This window comes from Sceloporus occidentalis, unplaced genomic scaffold (assembly GCF_023333645.1).
Source record: "Sceloporus occidentalis isolate IW3139 unplaced genomic scaffold, rSceOcc1.0.p SCAF_81, whole genome shotgun sequence".
In the NCBI taxonomy this organism is placed as follows: Eukaryota; Metazoa; Chordata; class Lepidosauria; order Squamata; family Phrynosomatidae; genus Sceloporus; species Sceloporus occidentalis.
In genome coordinates this window covers 423,494-446,698 of record NW_028317061.1, presented here as the reverse complement: position 1 = coordinate 446,698, position 23,205 = coordinate 423,494, and the positions used below count along the sequence as shown (strand labels likewise).

Genomic DNA, 23,205 nt, shown 5'->3' with positions numbered 1-23,205 from the left:
AGGGCAGCGTACGGGTATACACACTGAGGGCAGCGTATGGGTATACACACTGAGGGCAGCGTACGGGTATACACACTGAGGGGAGCGTACGGGTATACACACTTAGGGCAGCGTACGGGTATACACACTGAGTGGAGCGTATGGGTATACACACTGAGGGGAGCGTATGGGTATACACACTGAGGGGAGCGTATGGGTATACACACTGAGGGGAGCGTATGGGTATACAAACTGAAGGGAGCGTACGGGTATACAAACTGAAAGGAGTGTATGGGTATACACACTGAGGGCAGCGTATGGGTATACACACTGAGGGCAGCGTATGGGTATACACACTGAGGGCAGCGTACGGGTATACACATTGAAGGCAGCGTACGGGTATACACACTGAGTGGAGCGTACGGGTATACACACTAAGGGCAGCGTATGGGTATACACACTGAGGGGAGCGTATGGGTATACACACTGAGAGGAGCGTAGGGGTATACACACTGAGGGGCGCGTACGGGTATACACACCGAGGGGGGCTTATGGACATACACACCGAGGGGAGCGTACGGGTATACACACCAAGGGGAGCGTACGGGTATACACGCCGAGGGGAGCGTACGGGTATACACGCCAATAAAATTAAAATATGGAAAAACTGGACCCTAGGCAGTTCCTTGGGCCCCTGCCTGTAATTATCCCCAGAGTCCCTTTGTCCCTCATTCACTATGCCACACCTCTGTTTTACTTACTCCCGGTAGTTCAGGTATAGATCAAATAAACAACACATGTAAACAGCACGTGCATGTATAGATCAACTGAATAAGAAATACAAACCCTGTATTTCAGGTATACATAAATAATGTATGGAAACATAGCATAGCAGAATAACACACAAACCCAGCTTTGCAGGTACAGATCAACTGGAAATCACATAACAACTAAGCATTAAAGGTATAGATAAAACGCCTTAAATTACAGGCATAGATCACAGGATGCACATCCCCAAAGCCAGCCCTGGTGTCCACACTGCCCACATAGAACCCGACCAGCACCAAGATAACATTAACAAATTATAGTCCAGAGTGAGCCAACTTTGTCCCCAAACAGCCCAGTGTGAGCCCATTTTGTCCCCAAACAGCCTGCCCTGACACCAGTACAAGCTCTGCAACACCGACACCCAAACACACACACCAGTACAAGCTCTGCAACACCGACACCCAGACACACACACCAGGACAGGCTCTGCCACACTGACACCCAAACACCCACACACCATGACAGGCCCTGCCACACAGACAGCCAAACACACAGACACCAGGACAGGCTCTGTCACATCAACATCCAAACACACACCAGGACAGGCTCTGCCACACAGACAGACAAACACACAGACACCAGGACAGGCTCTGCCACACCGATATCCAAACACACACACACACACACACACACACCAGGACAGGCTCTGCGACACTGACACCCACATCCAAAATGCTTTCCACACTGGTTTGTTGTTTGTTTGTTTTTCCCCCTTGTGTATTGATGCCCCAGCCAGCCCCCCCTTTGGTTTTAATGTATTTCCCCCCACACCCTTGTGTATTGCCCCATGTGGATTTGTGCCCCCAGCCAGACCCCTTTGTACATTATGCCCATTGTGTATTGCCCCATGTGGATTTGTGCCCACAGCCAGCCCCCTTTGTACATTATGCCCCAACACCCTTGTCTATTGATTTATGTGATGTCCCCAGCCAGCCCCCTCCCTTGTGTATTGATACCCCCTTTGCATTGTTAATGACTGACCCATGTATATTGAACCCAACACCCCACCTTTGTGTATTGATTTACGTGGTGCCCCAACCACCCTGTTGTGTACTTATACCCCCTAGCCACCCCCATTTTGCATTTAATTGTTGTCCCAATGCAGCCCCCCCCTTTGAATATGGCTCCCCTTCCGCCTATTACCCCAACTATTTTTTTAATTTTTTTACTTTCAATAGTTTTTTATTAATTTTCAAAGAAATAAGAAGTACAAATAACACCAATACTAATACATGAGAGACAGTCACAGCTGTCAGTTGTGATCAAACCAAGACAGTCGCAGCCGTCATTACATTGAAAATTGAAACCATCTTGATAAGCATGTATCTCAGTTACATTGTAACGTTATAAGGTAATAAAAAAGTAAACAAGAAAACTTCCCTGTAAAGGAAGAGGAACAGAACAGTATGCCTGAGGGATTTTTTTTTAAAAAAAAGTGTATATCTGCTCAAGTATTTTGTAGTGAATAGTTTTAATAGTTGACATGGATGACTGTAGTAACAGATAGCATAGAGAGTAGGTCTGGAATCCTTAAATATACTAAAGAACCTCAAATATCTATACAATAGGATGAAGAATACCATGGTTTCCATCTGATAGAGAATTTTTTTGTGTTGCCTGAACCTCTAGATAGAATTTTTTCGTAGGAATATGTAGTATTTAGTTTGGAAATGACTATATCAATAGAGGGAATCTCCACAGTTTTCCATTTGCTTGCAAGAGTGTTTTTTGCAATAATGCAAATGATACAGAATAATTCCCGATATTGTGGGGAAACAGTTTGTATCCCTAGAAAAAGTAAAATTTTAATTTTTTTAATACTTACGTTTTTGCTGCCATCCTTCACTGCTGCTGTGCTCCAACCTGCTCTCCTAGCTGTCACGAGGAGCTGTTCCGTGTGACTCCGCCCCCTTGAGCATCCCATCACATTGACGTTGTGACCTGCCGCTCAAGGGGGCGGAGTCACACAGGACACTGGGCGGCACTGTGTAGGCACGCTGGCCGCTTAATGATTTTAAAGCGGCCAGCGTGTTTTACGGCCGCTTAATGATTTTAAAGCGGCCAGCGTGTTTTACGGCCGCTTAATGATTTTAAAGCGGCCAGCGTGTCTTACGACCGCTTTAAGAGTCACAGCCACATCGGCTGCGATGGCATTTCGGTGTGCCGGCCAGTTCACCATGGATGCTGCGGGTGTTAAATACGGCCCTGGCGTGGCCGAATCGGGTTGGGCTGGCGCACGGCCGTTTAATGTAGATTCAGGGCGGCCTGGGGGGCAATTGCCCCCTTGGCCCAGCCCGCCCCTGCGCTGAGGGGAGCGTACGGGTATACACGCTGAGGGGAGCGTACGGGTATACACGCTGAGGGGAGCGTACGGGTATACACGCCGAGGGGAGCGTACGGGTATACACGCCGAGGGGAGCGTACGGGTATACACGCCGAGGGGAGCGTACGGGTATACACGCCGAGGGGAGCGTACGGGTATACACGCCGAGGGGAGCGTACGGGTATACACGCCGAGGGGAGCGTACGGGTATACACGCCGAGGGGAGCGTACGGGTATACACGCTGAGGGGAGCGTACGGGTATACACGCCGAGGGGAGCGTACGGGTATACACGCCGAGGGGAGCGTACGGATATACACGCCGAGGGGAGCGTACGGGTATACACGCTGAGGGGAGCGTACGGATATACACACCGAGGGGAGCGTACGGGTATACACGCTGAGGGGAGCGTACGGATATACACACCAAGGGGAGCGTACGGGTATAGACACCGAGGGGAGCGTATGGGTATACACGCTGAGGGGAGCGTACGGGTATACACGCTGAGGGGAGCGTACGGGTATACACGCTGAGGGGAGCGTACGGGTATACACACTGAGGGTATGGATATACAAACTATGCACAATGGTGCCCAACATATTACACATTTGGGTCTGGGTTGTGATACCATAAAGAGAAGTTGCTTATTTACCAGCAATGGCGGGATGGCTACTTTATTAACGCAAGCATCACAAACCTCCCGTGGTACGTTCACTGCCAATCACTAAAAACGCTAAACTAGAATGTCAGTCAAAACTTTAGTATTCCTGTTTGGAGAACCACTTTAACGGGCACTTAATGCCCGGGCAAAAAAAATGCAGTAATTTTCCGTAAGGGTGTACTACTGCAATATTATTCATTACTTACTTACATTAACCCATTACTGTTAAATGCCACCAAAAACGAAACTACAAGACAGTTTACCCTCAAGAACCATTACATGCTATCACATTGCCCAGATATTAAACATTGCAGGCAAAGTAAGGCTTTGTACAAAGTAAGTACAAAGTAAGACTGCTCCTGCTGCATCACTTGGTCTATACGTGCGGTAAACGATAACTCACTAGTTTGTCCCTCCGGCGCACCCGTACTCAGAAGGCAGTGGGCGTGAGGCTAAGCTGTGTGTTGCTGTGCGAGGGTCTCCGTGGGTCACCGTGAAGCGTACTGTGAGTGCCGGGTCGGATACGGTACTGGGGAAGGAATATCTTGAGCACCAGAGCTCACTACCGGACACCGATAGAATACACACTGCACAGACTTAGGGCCAACAGAAACATCAGGAGGAGCTTCTGCTGCCTGGTAACCGTGACTCAAACAGAAGGTGATTGACTAGATCCACCATGCAGTGACAGTGCTGCGGTTATTACACATATATATATATATGTGTATATATATATATATATTACACACACACACACACACCTGCAGTTATTGCAGATGATGGGGTTATTGCAAAATTGTGCACACTTTGTGTACCTTGATGACTGGGTTGGGAAAACTCCTATTATAGTAAATTATACCGCTATAGGCTAGATTGTAGTGAACCGCACCATTTATAAGCCTGGAGTTATATATTACACTAGATCACAGTCTTTACATATCTGTATGACAGCTATGCACTATTCCATTTATAAAACTCCACCATGTTCTGCAGTGCTGTACAATGGTATACTTGATCGAGAACTATATATCTAAAGGCTGATATATATATGTGTGTGTATGTATGTATGTTGTTGGCAGGAGCCATGACTACCTGGCTTCTGGGATGGCTCCAGCTTCCCCCATTCCGAAAACATGACTGGGACATAAAATGACCCAACACATAAAACACTAATCCAGCATTAAATGTTTGATGCTATTTCTAAATTTGACTTTGAAGCAGGGGATTTGATCGGAACAAGGCAGCGCTCCATTAATTGAATGAATGAATTAATTAATTGGACATTCCAGTGTCCCATGCAGCCTCCCCCCCAAAAAATAATGCGTATTAAAGTACTTTCTTAGTACTTTCATTTTCATCCTCTAAGCTGGAGAAAATAATAAGGAATCACATTTAGGAGAAGCTGCAGCTCATCGCCCACTCCATGGTCTGATGCTTCACACCACTTATTGGCTCGCCAATCCAGCGCTGGAGCTGACTGGCACTGAGTATATCACCAGGCATGAGATGGGTTCGGCTGAATCATAGTGACGGGCAAATGCATATAGGGGGATCGCTCGGCTACATATGTATTTAAGTTCACGTGATGGCTGGAGTGTCCATTTCTGCACTTAACACACCTGTTTTGCGCCATGGCACATATATGGAGCTGCTTAGAGCTCCATATACTTGAGCGAGTTCTATATATTAAAATAAATGTAAACGTCTTATGCGGACACATGCGCAGAACATGACGTACGACACATTAGGAGAGGTGGAGGACAACAGCTACCATGGGGCCCTGAGCTGAGCTTGGGCCCGGGCCCGGGACAGTTGCCTCTTTTAGCCCTTATAATGCATCACTCATTTAGTGGGAGTTCCTGAAAATAATCTCACTTATTGAATAACGCATTATGCAGGGCCACCTCCTCACTTTTGCATGTCAGTATGGTCCTTCCTAACATCCAAACAAGTCTCTCATCTCTTGTAATCATTTAATGCATACTGCAGGAGAGAGTATCCCAAAAAAATCCATATTTATAAATCACGACGGGTTTGAAGGGGGATCTGTTACAACGTTATTATTGTATTGATGGTCATAATGGAAATATCACGCCACATTAGTCTGTGCTACCAGATACTCCAAATCCCTTATTAGAAGCCATAGCCCGTTCCCTTAAGAAGCTTACAGACCTCTTATGTAGAGTGTGCCTTCTGTTTCCTTTGAGTTAACCTGTTAATTGCCACTACAGCGTAAACTGTTGGCGCTATATAAATAAAGATATTATTATTATTTATTAACTACAGAGCCTTCCTGCATTTTCCTTTGAATATCGTTACTATGTATTTTATGTTTCCGTTCTCAAAATCAGGTTCTAACCAGGCTTGAAGAAGATGGGTTTATTCGACAGGCTTGCAGGATGGCTGGGATTGAAGAAGAAGGAGGTTCATGTATTGTGTCTCGGCTTAGACAACAGTGGAAAAACCACGATCATCAACAAACTGAAACCTGCTAACGTAAGTGCGCTTAGGTTGTACACCCTTTTAGTCGGGTTTTTTTTGTGTGAAACTGACAGTGTTTTCATCCATCTGGAAATAATGCCTAAAGTGCCTTGATTTTATGTGTTGTATATACTGATAAGGCATGTGCAGTCATCCACTGTTGCAATATATATAACTAGCTCAGGGAAGGGTTAAACATTCCCCATCCTTACCCAAGAGCCATTGCTTTTTAGGTTTTCAGTCCATAGGCTGTTAAGCACAAGTATCCACCATTTGGAAGAGACGTCCTATTGTTTTAACGGTGTCCAATTATGGCACAATAAGAATTATTGTAAAGAGGCCCACAATGGTGTAATTGGGAGCAGTTTAAGCACTTGGTATCGCTGGATCCCACAGAGTCGCACTGATGGTTTACACTCGAAGGAGGTGGAATCTGCATAATCTTGGAATATCACTGCTTGCTCTGTGTAAACATAGAAACTGAGAGTTTGACTGCAATTAAGAACCATTCGACCCGTCTAGTCTGCCCATTTTTGCTCATGTAAGGGATTCAAACTTCTATCAGTCCTTGGTCTGGTCCCATAGTGAGAATGGTTTTATGCTTATCCCATGCCTGCTGAAATTCTCTTACTGTATTGGCCTCCACCTCTTCTGCTCGGAGACCTTTCCATTTATATACTACCTTCTCAGTAAAGTAGAACTTCCTTAAATTGCCTCTAAGCCTCTGGCCCACTAGATTTAGATTATTACCTGTTGTTTATTCTTGATTGAGAAAGAAGGAGACACATTCAGCATAGTAAATTCATTCAACATACTAGTTCTGCCACCTTTTGCCGCATATCGGCTGTCTTTAAGTATTTCTGTAATACAAGCTGTGAGCAGTCTTGATACGTGAATTTCATTACGCTGGAAGCTATGAAGGCAAAAGTTCTTCTTCACCTTCATGTACCTTCCACCTCTGGGTCTTAACACTGGTGTAGGCAGCCGCTTCGATAATAGCTCAGGGAACCACTTGGAGACTCTCGTCTCTGGAAGGGTGATGCGCTGAACCCTCCCGGGATTCTTGACATGGTAAAAACATTTTGATAGCTTTTGTCTGCCAGTTCTACGCCGCAACCCTGCCCACAGCCTGTGACAACTTTCGGACATTGCAGACATAGCTTCCCATGGGAGGAGAGCATCAACAGTGTCTTGTCACTATTTTCTGCTGTCTTCTCAACAGTGCATTCTAATTACCTTTTTAAGTAGAGACAGGTGAGACAAACACAACCTAAATGCAAAATAAACACACAACGCATTGGTTTTAAACCCAAAATACACATTGTATAAACATATTATTTGCCATAAGAGGATATATTTTTGAAAATGTGCGTCATCTGTTTTTTGTGATGTGAACATGGATTTAAATTGTATTTACTTACGGATCGCATACAACAAACAGTTTCTGCTAACCGTATCCATTAACTGTTTTGTTTTGTGTACAATTTATTAGAATTTTTTGATGGTATATACTAGTATAGCCGCAAGACTGTTACAGTAACCACTTTTCACCTTTAACAGTGTAAGAATGTATATGTGTGTATATATGTATGTACACATATACACACACATAAACATACTTGTATTTGGGGGGGAATAAAACCACTTTAGATTATTTTCTTCAAATAATTATGTTTTACAAATGTTCTATGATTCCTTTCTTTTTTATTGTATGTGTATTTGGACAGGCTCAAGCCCAGGATATAGTCCCAACTATTGGATTCAGTATAGAGAAATTCAAGACTTCAAGGTAAATGAGACTCAAGTGGCTTTCGTTATGTTTTCCCTTTTAGCTTCACTGCGCTGCCTGGTACTACATACAAGCGTTGGGCTTTTACTGATTTAGTATTTTTTACACGGATGGATTTATTCCACAACTAACTCTACTAAGAAATCATGGGTATAATACACATAATTTGTGTGTATATATTATACCTAACTGGGGAAAAAAAACCTGCACATTAAGACCATGGCTATAACACAGCCTGTGTCTGAGCGCCGGGAAATATCCCAGAACGCAGACTAAGCATGCTGTCACTGAGTGGGTGTTGATAGAGAGTTTTACTGGCGGCCATGCTGGGTCATGAGTGTGAACGCCGGTAATGATGGCATTTCCTAGCGGTCAGATGAAGGCATCGGGTGAGGACCGCGAGGGAGCGGGAGAACAGACCTGTCACCGGCTGCTGGATCACAAGGGAGGAGCTTCCTTCTGAGCTACATGTGAAGCTGTGGTTATGAGTGCCAATTCTACACATGTATTCAATGGAGCCCTGCTTGCTGATCACATTGCGATCAGCACAAGCAGATCAGGAGGAGGACACTGTCTCCCTCAACAAAAAAAAGGAAAAAATTAAATATAAATAAATTAAATAAAAATTGGGAACAGTGAAAAAAACCCCCTAGAAATATTAAAATAATATTGCTGTGTTGCTTACAGTATAAAAGAAAATGTAAGCAAGATTACAAAAGTATTTTTTTTCTATTGTCACTAATAAATACTATCTTTTATGTATTCCTGTTATTCTAAAACAAGGCTGTACTTCTCCTGAACAAAATGAAGCATATTTGTGCGGGTTCATCAAATATAGAAAAGGGGACTCATGGTTTAACATGGTTTACTTTTGCTGCCACAGAAATAATTGATTCGTACTTTTCCCATTGTCCCACCTGACTCACAAATTTAGTAAAGCTTTTTAGAAGCCAAATACTAATTAGTCTGTTTCCTAATGCTGGTATGAAATAATATTTTTAAATCTGCCCTTTTTCGGATTGATTAGACTTGCAGACCCGTATGAACACGGTAATTATCACACGTGACTTGGTTTGCAACAGAGCATTGCAGGCATTTTATTACCATTAAATACATCCCCCAGGGCCTGATTATTTGATGCTATCAAATTTGCCCACTTAGTTTTGTGCTAAAACAATGTTGCGATGAAGGAGATTAATATATTATTGTAGCAAAGCTAAAACTCTTTACGGACCAGCAGCGGTGAAACCGCTTTAAGCCTCTGGTGACTGAATTAGAAACAAACTTTAGTACAGTAAAATGATGATATGGATGTCTGTGGGATTCATTATATTTATATGGTTATCACTTTTTCCTGCAATTGTGATTTCCCATTCCGCGCAAACATATATTTTGAGAACATGCTTCATTAAGGAATGTCATCGTGTAACTATAATTTCTTACACATTAAATAGTTTCCTTTTTTCTTTTAATTTACGTACTCTAATGTACTAATACCCCAGGAGAGCATTAGTCTTCCTATCTTGTGTTTCAAATGTACTTAACGTTATAACAAGACATTTTACTGCAGCTTAAGACCCTTCGAGACATAATCTTCTAAATATTAATTTACGGCCCGTTTTATAACAACATAAAAGATACGGTTTAGATGGCCTCTTAGAAGAATGCTGCTTGATACCAGTAGACCACTTTGGTCTTTTTAATAGCACGATAAGGCACACCTTCCCAAATGTGGTTAGATAGTAGTACGGCCATATACATAAAACTGGGGGAAATGTGTACAATATAAAATGTGCTGTTTTCATGCACCAAGTACATTTCAAAGGCAAGTTCTAAGGGAAGGATAAATCCAAGGAACCAGGTGGAGATGCTTTCTAGATGTGAGGATGCACTTTAATGCTTACAACAGCAGAGTCTCATATTCTTTTTGATATTTTGGCATATAAATGTAAAGAATGCATGTCCTTCTTGCACCAAATGCATTTCCAGCTCAGCAGAGCACATAGTCTTCTCAAGTTAGCTCCCGTTCTGGCCTGCGTAAGATTTCTGGGTGTTCGAACCCCTTTATGGATGCAGAGAAATCTGGGAAGGGGTGTTTTTCTGCCGGTTTATTGGTTCCCGAAACTATACGGAATTTTGGGGAGCATAGAGGGGATAAGCGTTTGTGTTTTTTTTTCTTCTTTAGGGCAATAAATGTAAGTCTTCTGCATAGACTACAAAATACAAACACACCTTGTAATGTAGGTACTTAGTAGAATGCAAAATATTAGAATTCTCTAAACAAATAAAGCTTCCTTGCTTTTTTGAGGAAACATGATTAACCACTGATTTATAGGGCACATTTATATTAATATTTTTGTGGAAAAATATCTCAATCTGAGAACAAATATATAGTACAGTACAAAAGTTTTAGGTAAGTGTGGAAAAAATGCTGTAAAGTAATGGTTTCAAAAAGACATGTTAATAGTTTATTTTTGTCATTTAACAAATGCTAAGAGTGAACAGAAAAAAACACAGTTCAAAACATTATACTTGTACAAAGTCAGCAATTTTGGAGGCATATAGTTAGGTGTATGATTAAACAATTATACCAAACCAGTGGTGATGAACATCAATTTAATATATAGGTTGAAACATAATCATTAACAGAAATAGCTGTCTTGGAGGAAAAAACTGCTTGAGGAACATCCAAACTCACTAACAAGGTGAAGTTGCCAAAGGAGTTAAATGTCATAAGTCATACACCATGGCAAGACCAGGAACAAGACACAAGGTAGTTATACTGCATTAGCAGGGTCTGTCCCCGGCAGCAATTTCATCTCAGACAGGGGTTTCCGGATGTTCTATCTAAGCTCTTTTGGAGGAGCGCAAATAAATGGGCAGTGTTAAGGACCGAAGATGCAGCGGTCGGCCAAGGAAACTTAGTGCAGTAGATAAGACACATTGTGCTGCCCTTCGTAATCAGAAGATGTCCAGAAGTGCCATCAGCTCAGCATTGGCAGAAAACAGTGGGACCCTGACACACCATCTACTGTCTGGAGAAGGCTGGTCAGAAGCGGTCTTCATGAAAAAGTCATACCTCTGACATGGAAACAAAGCCAGGTGACTTAACTATTCATGAAAACACAGGAACCAGGACGCAGAAAAATGTCAGCTGGTGCTCTGGACTGATGAGTGAAAATGTGAAATATTTGGCTATGGCGGAAGGTAGTTTGTTTGCTGAAGGGCTGACGAGAGTTACAAGAATGAGTGTTTGAGAGCAACAGTGAAGCATGGTGGAGGCTCCTTGCAAGTTTGGGGCTGCATTTCTGCAAATGGAGTTGGGGATTTGGTCAGAATAATGATCTCCTCAATGCTGGGAAATACAGTCAGATACTTATCCATCATACACTAATGTAATGCCCCAAATGTATTCTGCATGACATGACCCTAAACATACAGCCAAAGTCACTAATAACTACCTTTGACATTAAGAAAAACATGGAGTCTTATCTCAATCCCCACAGAGCCCTTATCTCAACATCACAGAGTCTGTCTGTGATTACATGAAGGGAGAGAAGCAACTGAGGCTGCCTAAATCCACAGATGATTTGTGGTTAGTTCTCCAAGATGCCTGAAACCAATCTACCTGCCACGTTCCTTAAACTGTGTGCTAGCATACCTAAAAGAATTAATGCCGTTTTATAGGAAAAGGGGTGGTCTCTGTTTTCCTTCTTCCGGTTTTCTTCTGTTCACTCGCTTTTTTTTTTATGAAAAAAAAATTAAACTATTAACGTGTCTATTTTTGAGAGCATTCTTTACTTAGCTTACTTTATGGATGGAATCAGCCCGTAGCAGTGGATTAAAGGATCTTGCCATATGACAGACCATAAAGTCACTAACCACATAATATCTATGCACAGCTAAGCAAAACCCTGGTAAATGTATAGGTCATTAGAAAAGAACAAAAGTAGCACAATGACCCATTAAATATCTGAAAACGATTCTTGAGGCTATCCGTGGTCACTTGAAGAGAAATAACTTCTCTTTTTGATTGATCTGCTTAGCTTCTTTCTGTAAATACTGAAAAGAAATCATGAAATCCTGCTGTGGACAACAGAGCTTAGGCTTCTCATAAGTACAGCTTGAAGATGATGAATTACCAACATATTAGAGAATGCGTGGGTGTTCTTCCTTTAACAAAGAGATTTTCTTCCTCTTGTGAAATGTTATCATATATATTAAAATAAACAGGTGAAGACAGTAGGATTACTATATTCTTATCTCGTAGTATGCATATTACATAACATTTTAAGATTTTTTTTTCTTTTCTTTTCTTTCAGCCTGTCATTTACAGTTTTTGATATGTCCGGCCAGGGCAGATACAGGAATCTCTGGGAACACTATTACAAGTAAGTTGCGACATAAAATTGCTCTCTTGTTATATTACTTTTTGCAAAAAGGGTGGTATGTGGCATCTGTAGATACTTTGTTACCAATGTCTGCTTGTTAACTTTAAACGTTCATGGTGTTGCTGTTGCAGATGCATAGGGCGGCTCACAGAGATGTATCCTTCATTTACTGCCCCTTTAACCTAGAATGAGGTTCTGACTCTTTTCTTGGGCAATGATGGGCAACATGCAACTGTTTTTAAAAGCTATTTTTAAAAAATACCTTACATATTATTCTCAATAAGGGAGGAATACTGTCTCTGGTTACTGTTGATCTTCAATGTGAATCACCAGCTTTCTTAAATATTTATGTTAAAGGAAGTGCTTCTTTCATTCAGACTTTGGTAGACTAATCTTATGCTAAGTTTTAGATGACCTCCTTAATAGATTTGTTCATATGGAATGCAGTCACACCTTTGGTGGATATTTTTTTAAGGCTGGTTGCTGTTGTATCAGTATACCCTGTTATCTCCCCCTCAACTTGAGTTTAGTCTGTGGTGGGGCAGCTGGGTACATTGGACCTCTGCTGAAGCTCTGTGAGCTTCAAGAGCCTGCGTATGGTGGATTTATTGTATTGAGAGAAATTGATACATTTTTAGTTTTTTGCACATTATTTGGTCGATTGCATTTCCAGTCTAGTGATGTGAAGCTGCGTACTTTCCAGCACGTTCACCGATGCTCTACCAGGATCAGGCTTGGGAAAGCTCTGCTTATGTTTGTTTTTGAACTCTCGGATTTATCTGATCTAAATGTCAAAATCAACTACTTGTGGATTTATCAAAATGATCTGCAGCTATCAGACGTATTTATAAGTGTCTGAAAAGGCCGTGTTTCACTTGAACTGTTTATTTCTGTGATGGGGAAATGTCTCCTGAATCATAAAGCTGTCTCGCTGAGTTTGTCATGCTTATATTAAAGACTCAATGAATGGCTCAGCTTCTATTGTCATCTTTGTAAATATGTAGACATAGAAAATGATCTGGAAGTAAATTTATTTTTTTATCTTGGAATAACATTCAAAGGTTTCATTTGTTTTTGTCAATTAGAAATATAGAAATAAGTAATGCACATATGATTCCCAAACATTGGGTGCCAGCGGTAAGTTTTTTTTAGGAATTATTGCCCCAATTTGTGTCTACATATATAGTTTTATGGAAGAAATCTTGGATTTGTAGTTCAATTACGGCCAGGGAGTCGGATCGTGCCTATATCAGGTTGGGTTGAGGGACACAAAAAAATGTTCAGGGCGTGAATGTAATAATAAAATGATCATCTTCGACCTGACAGAAAGAGTTACTCTTAAAGGTAAGTCTGTTAAAAGATGAGAAGTATTTGCACTGAACCTTTTTCCATTTACTATAAATCTTCCTTTCTCTTCACACTGCAGGGAATGCCAGGCTATTATTTTTGTTATTGACAGCAGTGACAAGCTCCGAATGGTTGTGGCCAAAGAGGAACTGGAGACTCTTTTAAATCACGCAGGTAGGATTGCTGTCTCACGCTCCCCTCTCCTCATCAGACATTTTTTTTTTTAAGAAATACTCATCTTGTCAGCAAGACTACTGCTCCTGACGGATGTTACTGAAGAGCACTGGCTCAAATGATATATGTCAGCAGTTCAAATACCTAAAGTCTATCCTGACTGATTGTAATCTGGGCCTTTTAAATTGTGACTGCGATACATCAGCTATCCAGCTCCGCACTGATCTAACGAAATCCCAGATGCACCTTAGTGAGGACGGACCCAGCAAAGCGTTTAGCAGATGAAGCTCTTTGGCCCCTCTAAGCTTTGTTGCTTCGTCTTTGCTAAGAATGATGATTCTTGTCGCCTTAAAGATTTGCATTTATTTAACAGAATTTTTGTTTATATTACTTTGGTCTTTGGCAGGGGTTAACAGAAAATAACAAGAGTTGGGAGTGATAGAAGGAGGGGGGCAGAATAGAAAAAAGAGATGACATGAAAGAGAAGGATAGAGAGAGGGTAGAAAAAGAAGAAAGAACAAGAACATTATGACACGCCAGTTCTTAAATATAATTTGTACGCACAATTACCCCTAGTAATCAAAATTATTGTACACTATGAAACAGAACTTGCCAAGATGGCCATAGTTTGAATCACACTGAATATACACAAACCAAGGTATTTCTTGTTTACTCCAAGCATATGTTTGGAACTATTTTGGTTTCCGAGCCGAATGATGAAAATGCAGTGCTTGCTGCGGCTGACAATGTACTGGAAGTGTATTAGAAGTATTTTACACGTATTCCAGGTTCCAGGGAAGTGAAGGGCCGGGGGGGTTCTCTCCAGATTCTGTTTCTTAATCATCCTAGCAGTAAAAGCATGCTGTGGAATTAGCTATGTGGAAGCAAGCAGGGCAGAATATTTTTCCTGTGTTGTAGATAATCATTACTTGAGATGTTCCTGTCTATCAAACACCATTATTTTCTAAAGTGCCGTGTCAGGACGGCTTCTATTATACACTCTCAGTTTGGTTTTTACCTTCATTCCACCTGAAAAAAATCCACTCTAGGTCAGTCTTTTAATGGTCATTGGTGGATGAAAACTTTGAACATCAAGTAAATTGTTTCTGTCAGTTTCTTTCATGCATAAGCATTTTCTTCTCCTAGTACCCGCTAGTTTTCTGGCATTATAATAAGAGCCTTCTTGTTTTGCTTCTTAAAAATTAATTTTGTTTAATGGCCAGTATCCATTCTCAAGTGTAGCATCAATTGCCTTTATACCGATTGTTTCAGAATCTATTTTGAAACATTTGCCTTTTACATAGCTTCTCTATCTCATGTTGTGTGCAGAGGGGAGAGGGGCTGCCAGATCTTGTATTGCGTGTGGGGAGTAGACAAGCCGGGTGCGATGTATAGAGAGGAGAGGGGCCACCAGATGGTATTGTGTGCTGGGAGGACAAGGGCTGAGGGATGTGGTGTTAGTGGCTTGAGGGGCTGCTGGATAGTGTTCTGTGCACAGGATGGGATTAGAATCAAAAAAAGTAGAATGTTAATGGGAGTTCTGTTAATAAATATGACTTACATGATATGAAAATCCCCAAGCTAGGAGCCCCATTCCTTCAGGCCCCACAGACACTCTTAAATGTTGTTTCACATAGAAAAAAAGTCACATAGGTTTCATAGGAAATATAAATTCCTGATGTAAAACATGGATAGTGTTGGAAATGTCTCAAAAAACTACTCTGGAGTGAAGCCACCACTCAGTGGAGTCAATAGAAACATCAAAGCGTGTCTTTGAAGGGCATTCTGCTTCCTCCTAGTATTGTCCTGTGCAGGGCAGCGATGATCGTCGTGCTTGGCATTTCCTTCTTAACATAACTTTGGGAGCGTTCGTGTCCTGCAATTAACTTTTCACAGCTGGGGATGGTAAGGATGTAAACACACACCCCTTGGAAGTGTATGCCCTGAATAACACGCAGCAGTTTTAGTAATTAAGCTAGCATCTCACCACTGTTACAAGTGTAATGTTTTCCTATCCCATACCGTGCGTTTGGCTATAAACAGCGGTTCTTTTTATTAATGTAGGTGCCGAAAGCATCCAAGGTATGTGTACAATTGATACTAGAGGTGAAAGTGTAATTTGGTTACCACATTGCCCCGTTCTCTACGTAACAGTTTGTGATAAGCATAAACACGTTTCTGTGCGTATTACTGTTTTCAGTTTCTGTGTCCATATTAGTGATACAGCAGGGGGAACGTATTCTTATGGTGTCTATGGCACCCGTTAAACATTGTGATCGTAGAACAAATCACAAGGGTTTATAAATACAAACTATTAAATGTTTGAGTTCATGTTGGTAAGTGTTATCTATTGGGAAGCGTTTGAAAGCACAAGAGCCATTGAAGATAATTAGGATTATTTTAAGCATAATAATAAAGAGGTATAATATATATATATATATATTTATATACATATGAGAGAGGGAGAGAAACAAAAAAAAAAATGAAATGAGATATCCCTTTATCCCTTTTCAATGCCTTGATCAATAATAAAAATGTATAAACATCTACTCTGTGTGTGTTAATGTTTTATTACAGGAATAATAAATATATTGCTGTACCGTTACTAAGCTGTTTTAGGCGTGGATAAAGCAATTTCCGTAACCCAGTTCACATTTATATGATCGGCAAATATAGTGGTTCTCATGGAAATGTGAAGATCAAGCCAAAATCACTTAAAATGTGCTACACAAAAATTTTTCCTATATCGTGTTCAACTAGATCTTTTTTGTCTCCGTTCCCTAGATGTTAAACACAAACGGATACCTATTTTGTTTTTCGCTAACAAGATGGATCTCAGAGACTCCTTATCATCTGTAAAAGTCTCTCAGATGCTCTGCTTAGAAAGCATAAAAGACAAGCCATGGCACATTTGGTAAGGTTTCCATTACTTTGAAGTGTCTGTAAGAACGCAGCAAGGTCATTTTTACATCTGCTACAAGTGCCGGTAAACCCAAGGCAGTTGTCCCAGCGTCGTGCGATGCTGGAACGACAAAAAAAAATATTATTTTGACAAATACCCCATTTTAGTTCTCACTCGTCATTACCGAGCTGTGTCTCTCTGAAACTGAACACCTCACTCCAGCTGAGATATGAAAGAACAAAGCCAAGGGGATTACCTTCAGAAGATGTTCCCTTTAGCTGGAGATAGAAGAGTTTTACAGTACAATGCATACAAGTTGCAGAATGTTCCAGATCATCCCTATAAGCCTGTGCAACAGGTGCCTTTTTATTTCTCTCATGGACAGTAAATGCTGCATCTCAGCGAGAGCCCTGCGATTATTATGCATTGGAAGCTTCAGTACTTTTAGATGCACCGAAAAAGTTAGTTATCTGCTAGGATCCAGTAAATTTTCAAAGAAAATGTATCTTTCTGGTTATAGGAGATACTTACTCGCTTTCAGGCACCATATTCCAAATTTTTAAGGACCCTATAATCCCAAATTTATGCCACGCCAACTATACGTCATGACTTTTCTTCTTAAATAAAGCCCCTAAAGCACAGGCATAGTAGACCCGCTGGTATTATCCGACCGATGCCGTGAAATTAAACGTTCAGCCTTTTTAACTGAAATGCAGCTAATTATATTAAAAGATCACACATTGCGTCACAGATCCACAGGAAATGGGCATGAATGCCTCTTTAACAAAATAGCCTTTTTCCCCACTAAAAAAAGTGTATAAAGCCTAAAAGTTTCCTTGAAGTCTGTTAACACTTACATGTCTGTTTTTGATATGGTACAGGTGGAAAAACAGCCAAAGAGCTACTGGAGCCTTAATAATGTTAAATATTTTTTATAACTTTGCATCTTTTTACTTTCAATAAATGCGCACTTGAATTGTTATTTTAACAAATACTGTCTGTTGTAGCGCAAGTGATGGCCTTAAGGGAGAGGGCCTTCAAGAAGGCGTGGATTGGCTTCAAGGTATGTTCTGAGTTACGCCAATTTTATGTCTTTTTGTTTGTTTTTTATAGTACTTCATTGCCGTTTTTCTTTTATTCAGTTTTTTTCTTTGTTTTTCATTTTTATTGCTTTCACTTTTTTTGCTTTCAGACCAAATCACGCAGTAAGTACATCTGCATCTTGTTTAACCTACACCTAGTATGATTAGTTTCTGTCAATGCCTACCACCAGTTCGAAGCAGTAAATTATATTAAACGCATACAGTTTTATGGAAGCAGGCCAATATTTGTGTTTTAAATGTAATTGCGTAAGTCTCAATGAACCAATGAAATTTAATTTCATGCAACTACATCACACTAATTGTTTTAATTTAATTCTAGAAAAACCTAATACACTAATACAGCTCCCACATTTGTCTATGGCACTGTCTCTCTCATGTTCTCTATACCTTGTTTCTTCCTACACCACATCCCCTCTATATTGTAAGCTTGCGAGCAGGGCCATCTTTACCTAATCTATGGGTTTGTTGTAGTCTGTCTAATATATATATACACACTTTCATTATGTGTATCGTGAGAAGTGCTGTGTAAATTGTTAGCACTATATATAAAAGCTAGTACTAATAGAATAGTGTTTTACATCTGCATTTCTGCAATACACAGAACGACCACCAGATGTCACTATTAACGTGCAATTTATAAATATGGATAATATGTGCAAAATATCAAACACGCATTTATTCTTCAGCTGTGTGTATATTAATTACCAGGTCTTAAGACCATTAACATCATACAGTATTAGATTTTCCACTCTTTTTTTCTAGCATAATATTATTATAATCCATTATTGAAAATGCACATTTACCATATTTTGACTGGAATCCTCAGGATTTTTTCCATTGAAGGAAGCCAACGTTAAAGCAATTACTATTTCCATTTTTCAACTTTGAATTCCTCCTCTTCATTTATTTCCCATCAGTTCAATCGTTTAATTTCCTCCTCTATTTATTTATGTTATTTGACTGTTAATGCAGTATTCCTTCATTTTGAGCCCACTTTAATCCCCAGTCTCCTTCCAGGTATAAGCAATGCCATTTCCTACAAATGCAAAAAGAAATGAAATAAAATGGAAAATCCAAAATACTTAAACTGAATACTTTCCAATATACATTAATAAAAGGCTATTTATGTTACGGCCCCTTCAGTGTCCACTATGATATGAGTATCAGACATATCGCACAGGCTTAATTGGGTTTTCTTTTTTGTAAACAGATATACAATGTCCATTACATTTTAGCTGCTTAATCTAATTAATGCTATTGGCATGGTTAGGGTGTCTAAATGAGCTGTTTCAGCAGAAATGTGCAACATGGCTGATTTGTTTGGCAGTCCTGTTTATGAGTTAGCCATCTGCATTAGGTAATATCGAGAATTTACCAAAATGACAATGCGGGCGGGATATTTTTGTTGCCTTTTTATGCCCTAGTTTAGGGTTTGGAGTAAAATTTAATTGGATCAGGACCTGTTTAATGCCTGACAAATTGTACAGCATCAAAGATGGATTTTCCTAGAACCTAAAAATCAAATAGCCCCTTAAACCATTTTGCTGCAGCTTGAACGTTAAATACTGAGTTTTAATTAACAGAGTCCCGTTCTCACAGGTATGTTAGTCCTGTTAAGAATTCATTGAGCTCTCCGGCCCTCACATGATAATGCACGCCAAGCAACTCTGACATTCACATACAAGTTATTTGCAAGTACCTGTGACATACATTTTTGTGGGTATCCTGCAAGCACAGTTGTGTTGAATACAAATGTGTATGTCCTCATGTGAAACACATAAAATTTAGTAATAAAAGCAGCAAACAAAATCTAAAATAAAAAAAAAACACTTATTAACCAAGAGGGAGAAGACAATTCCCACCCTTCCCCAACAAGTATGGGGAGGGGAGTATAATAAAAAATAAGCCTGGAGGGGGTGGAAACTGTTCAAGGTGATAGGGGTTAAAGTTTTGTAAAATAGTCCCGTAGGAAGCATGGACCCTATACTGTGCCAGTACCCACTGGGTTTAGGTGATTTCAAAATAATTAAAAAGCCTCGCGGGGGGGGGGGGGCATGTACTCCTAATACCCCTGCCAGGAGGGTGGATAGTAGATATTTTGGACTTTTATTGAAGCCTACACTTAAAGTATATATGTTTCCATACATACAATAGACAGAAGTCTACAAGGCATGTTATTTTTTGAATTATATATATATATATATTTAGAATGATACATAGATATGTGTGTATAGATGCTTTTTTTTTTTTTAGTAAATGTCTTGACTAATTCTGTTTTATTTTCTCCAACAGATCAAATCCAAGCAATGAAGACCTAACAAGATAGTAACAAATTGAACACCACCATAATCCCAAAACTAGGACCAAAATAAGTGCTAATTAGTTTACAGTCAGAACCCCCAATAGTTTACCAGGCTAAATGAGTGTCATTCAGATTTATTTAGAGCCTCAGGTACCATTTTGTACATATATATTTATAAAAAGAGAAGGCTATGAACTATCTATAAGTGTTTATTTTCTCTATCTACCGTGTTTTGTTAGATCTGCAAATTTAAATTTAAAAGTGTAAATAATTAAATATGCATTTTAATTTATTAAATTATTCACTTTTCATTTTTATTACAAAATGTGCCCATAAAAAAGATTTTATATTTTAGATCTGCAAAGCTTCAATAACTGGGTGCTGAATGGCTGATTAGTAGGAAATATTGTGTTAATTTTAAACAGTAGTTCATTTTTATAGCATCTTTCATGTGTTTCTGTCAATAAGATGATAAAACCTGATTGCTTCCACTTGTTTTTATGTGTCATTTTAATTATTTTGCCATCACATTTTGTTTATATCCTGGGACAGTTTAATACATTTCACTGTTGCCTATTTAAAGGTCTGTTCCATTATATTATTATGCACTACTATGGCATACATCTTAAATGTATATCTTTTTATAAATAACTTACCATTTTCTGCATTTTCTTGTTGAAAACTGTCTGTCAGGGCCTCTTAATTCTATGTCTATGTCTATATATTCTATATCTGCTCTCCTCAGCCTGTCCATGTCTGACATTACAGAAGATAATCTTTAAGGTCTTAATGGGACCTCATACCTATTACATAAAACACATCATTCCTTCACACCTATCACACAAAACGCCTCATTCCTTCACACCTATTGCGCAAAACACCTCACATCTATTACACATCATAACTTTCTTGCCATCACTATGTATTAGGGTTTGCATGACCTTGAAATGGTAGGTTGGCGGACTCCTGTGATGTAATACATAGGGAAGGAGTTTGGAGGAATTATAGGACTGTATCTAGGCAACAGTAGTATTTCAAAAACTTTTTTAAACAAGTTTTTATTTAAGTTACAGTGGGCATTAAGGAGACCATCACACTATTTGATGCAGCACTTATCTGGGGATATTTTAAGAAGGTCCATTAGGTTGAACAATAAAAGGATCTTGAGGAACAAGGTTAAAGGTATACTTGAGCCGTGCATGCAATTGAGTATATCAGATGCATCTCATGAAATGAGTCACGAAGAGTTGGGTACACTACAGACCTGCAGGAAAACATGTTTCTTGAAGGAAAGAATACACATTAAATTACTTAGATTTATATGCAGTCATAGTTGGTGAGGCTGTTTGGAGCAGCAGACTGTGCCATTAAAATAGCTGCACATACCCCATTTAGGACACAAATATTCAAGAGACCTTTTGCTGTATGTGCATTACAACACAGTGTGCACCAAACCAGGAGTTTACGGGAGATTTCAATAGACCATCTGTTGATACCAATATGCATCATCGAAGCATAAGCCCCAGTGAGCTTGTCCTTGTTTACTTTGGTGTTTACTCACTAAACGGAGAGTTTGCTTGAGAGTTGTGGTTCCTGTTCACTATTCATTATGAAGCACTGCACAGTTTCTCCACCTAGAAGGTCTGTATGACATTATATAATGCATAATTCAATGTGTGAAGAGACTTTGAAAACACCCATCTATTGCTGGAATAGGAAAGGTCCTTCCCCAGACCGGTGGCACGAAGTTGGAAGCATACAATTGTCTGTGTTTTGGTATGCTGTACCATTAACGTTACCCTTCACTGGAAACAAGGGGCCCAAACCCTGAAAAACAACCCCCAGACCATTATCCGTCTCTCATATCCTTTACAGTAGGCACTATGCATTCGGGTAGGTACCGTTCTCCCAGCATTCACCAAATCCAGATTCGTCCCTCAGACTTCCAGATAGTGAAGTGCGATTCACCACTCCAGAGTACACCTGCTTTACTCCACTCCATCCAACGCTTTGCATAGTGCATAGTGATCTTCGGCTTGTGAACAGCTGTTTGGCTATGGAAACCCATTTCATGAAGCTTCTGACACACAGGGGTTGTGGTGATGTTACTTCCATTGCAGTGTGAACCCAGTAGTGAGTAAAGCTGCAGAGGAAAGGCACTTGGCACCCCTTCTCTGTGAGTGTGCATGGTCTACCGCTACAGTTACAAAGGACCAGGCCAGGTCTAGCAGGGCAGAAATTTCACAAACTTTGCCACATTCAAAGTCACTGAGATCTTCAGCACGACCCATTCTACTGCCAATGTTTGTCTAAGGAGATGGCTGCCTATGTGTTTGATTTTACCTGAAACAACTAAACTCAATAATTAAGAGTGTATATTCACTAAACCATGAGTTATAGATGAGCTGAATAATTCAACCCACTATTCATTACGAAAAATTAACCCTGATGAGCTTTTCCTGCAGGAATACCTGAGTTGGGGTTGCATTCTATAGTTAAATCAATACAATTTCTTAAAAAAGAATTAAGAATTATTATTTTTTTTATTCCTGGAGAATGCATGCTTTCAGGATTCAATTAAAACTTTTGCATAAAATCCGTCTGTAGTATTTGTATTCCAGAAAGAACATTGAATGGTACTAATAGAAGACAGACACTGATTTAGTCTGTATTTGGCTGCTCATATGTTTATATTTTTGATTCCTTTCTGTCTCTGCTGCCCTGAAATTAACGTCCTAGTAATGTGTTTCTCAGATACCCACCATATGAAGGAGGCTATATACCCTAGTTTGGTCTAGAATTTATTTTTTTTTGCAAACACTTAAAATTAAAAGAGAACATTGTTTATTGCCATCCGAAAAAACAGAGCACAAGGGCACCAGTTTGGGTATCAGCGTTGGACAAATATAGGTCTTGGGATGTAGGA

At 40.1% G+C, this 23,205-nt stretch overlaps 1 protein-coding gene across 1 annotated transcript; it reads left to right on the top strand.

The window, feature by feature from the left end:
• The first annotated feature begins 6,163 nt into the window (after window positions 1-6,163).
• On the top strand, window positions 6,164-20,295 carry LOC149285295 (ADP-ribosylation factor-like protein 6). The gene is made up of 7 exons (XM_089495522.1): window positions 6,164-6,286; window positions 7,999-8,060; window positions 12,383-12,451; window positions 13,878-13,972; window positions 16,757-16,886; window positions 17,882-17,937; window positions 20,270-20,295. The coding sequence occupies exons 1-7, from the start codon at window positions 6,164-6,166 to the stop codon at window positions 20,293-20,295; spliced, it is 561 nt and encodes a 186-aa protein (XP_089351648.1).
• The last annotated feature ends 2,910 nt before the right edge of the window (window positions 20,296-23,205 follow it).

Coding starts and splice junctions, on each gene's coding strand:
- LOC149285295 (XM_089495522.1), top strand. CDS start 6,164: ATGGGTTTATTCGACAGGCTTGCAGGATGGCTGGGATTGAAGAAGAAG. Junction 13,973..16,756: donor GACTCTTTTAAATCACGCAG/GTAGGATTGCTG, acceptor TCCGTTCCCTAG/ATGTTAAACACAAACGGATA. Junction 16,887..17,881: donor GACAAGCCATGGCACATTTG/GTAAGGTTTCCA, acceptor TGTCTGTTGTAG/CGCAAGTGATGGCCTTAAGG.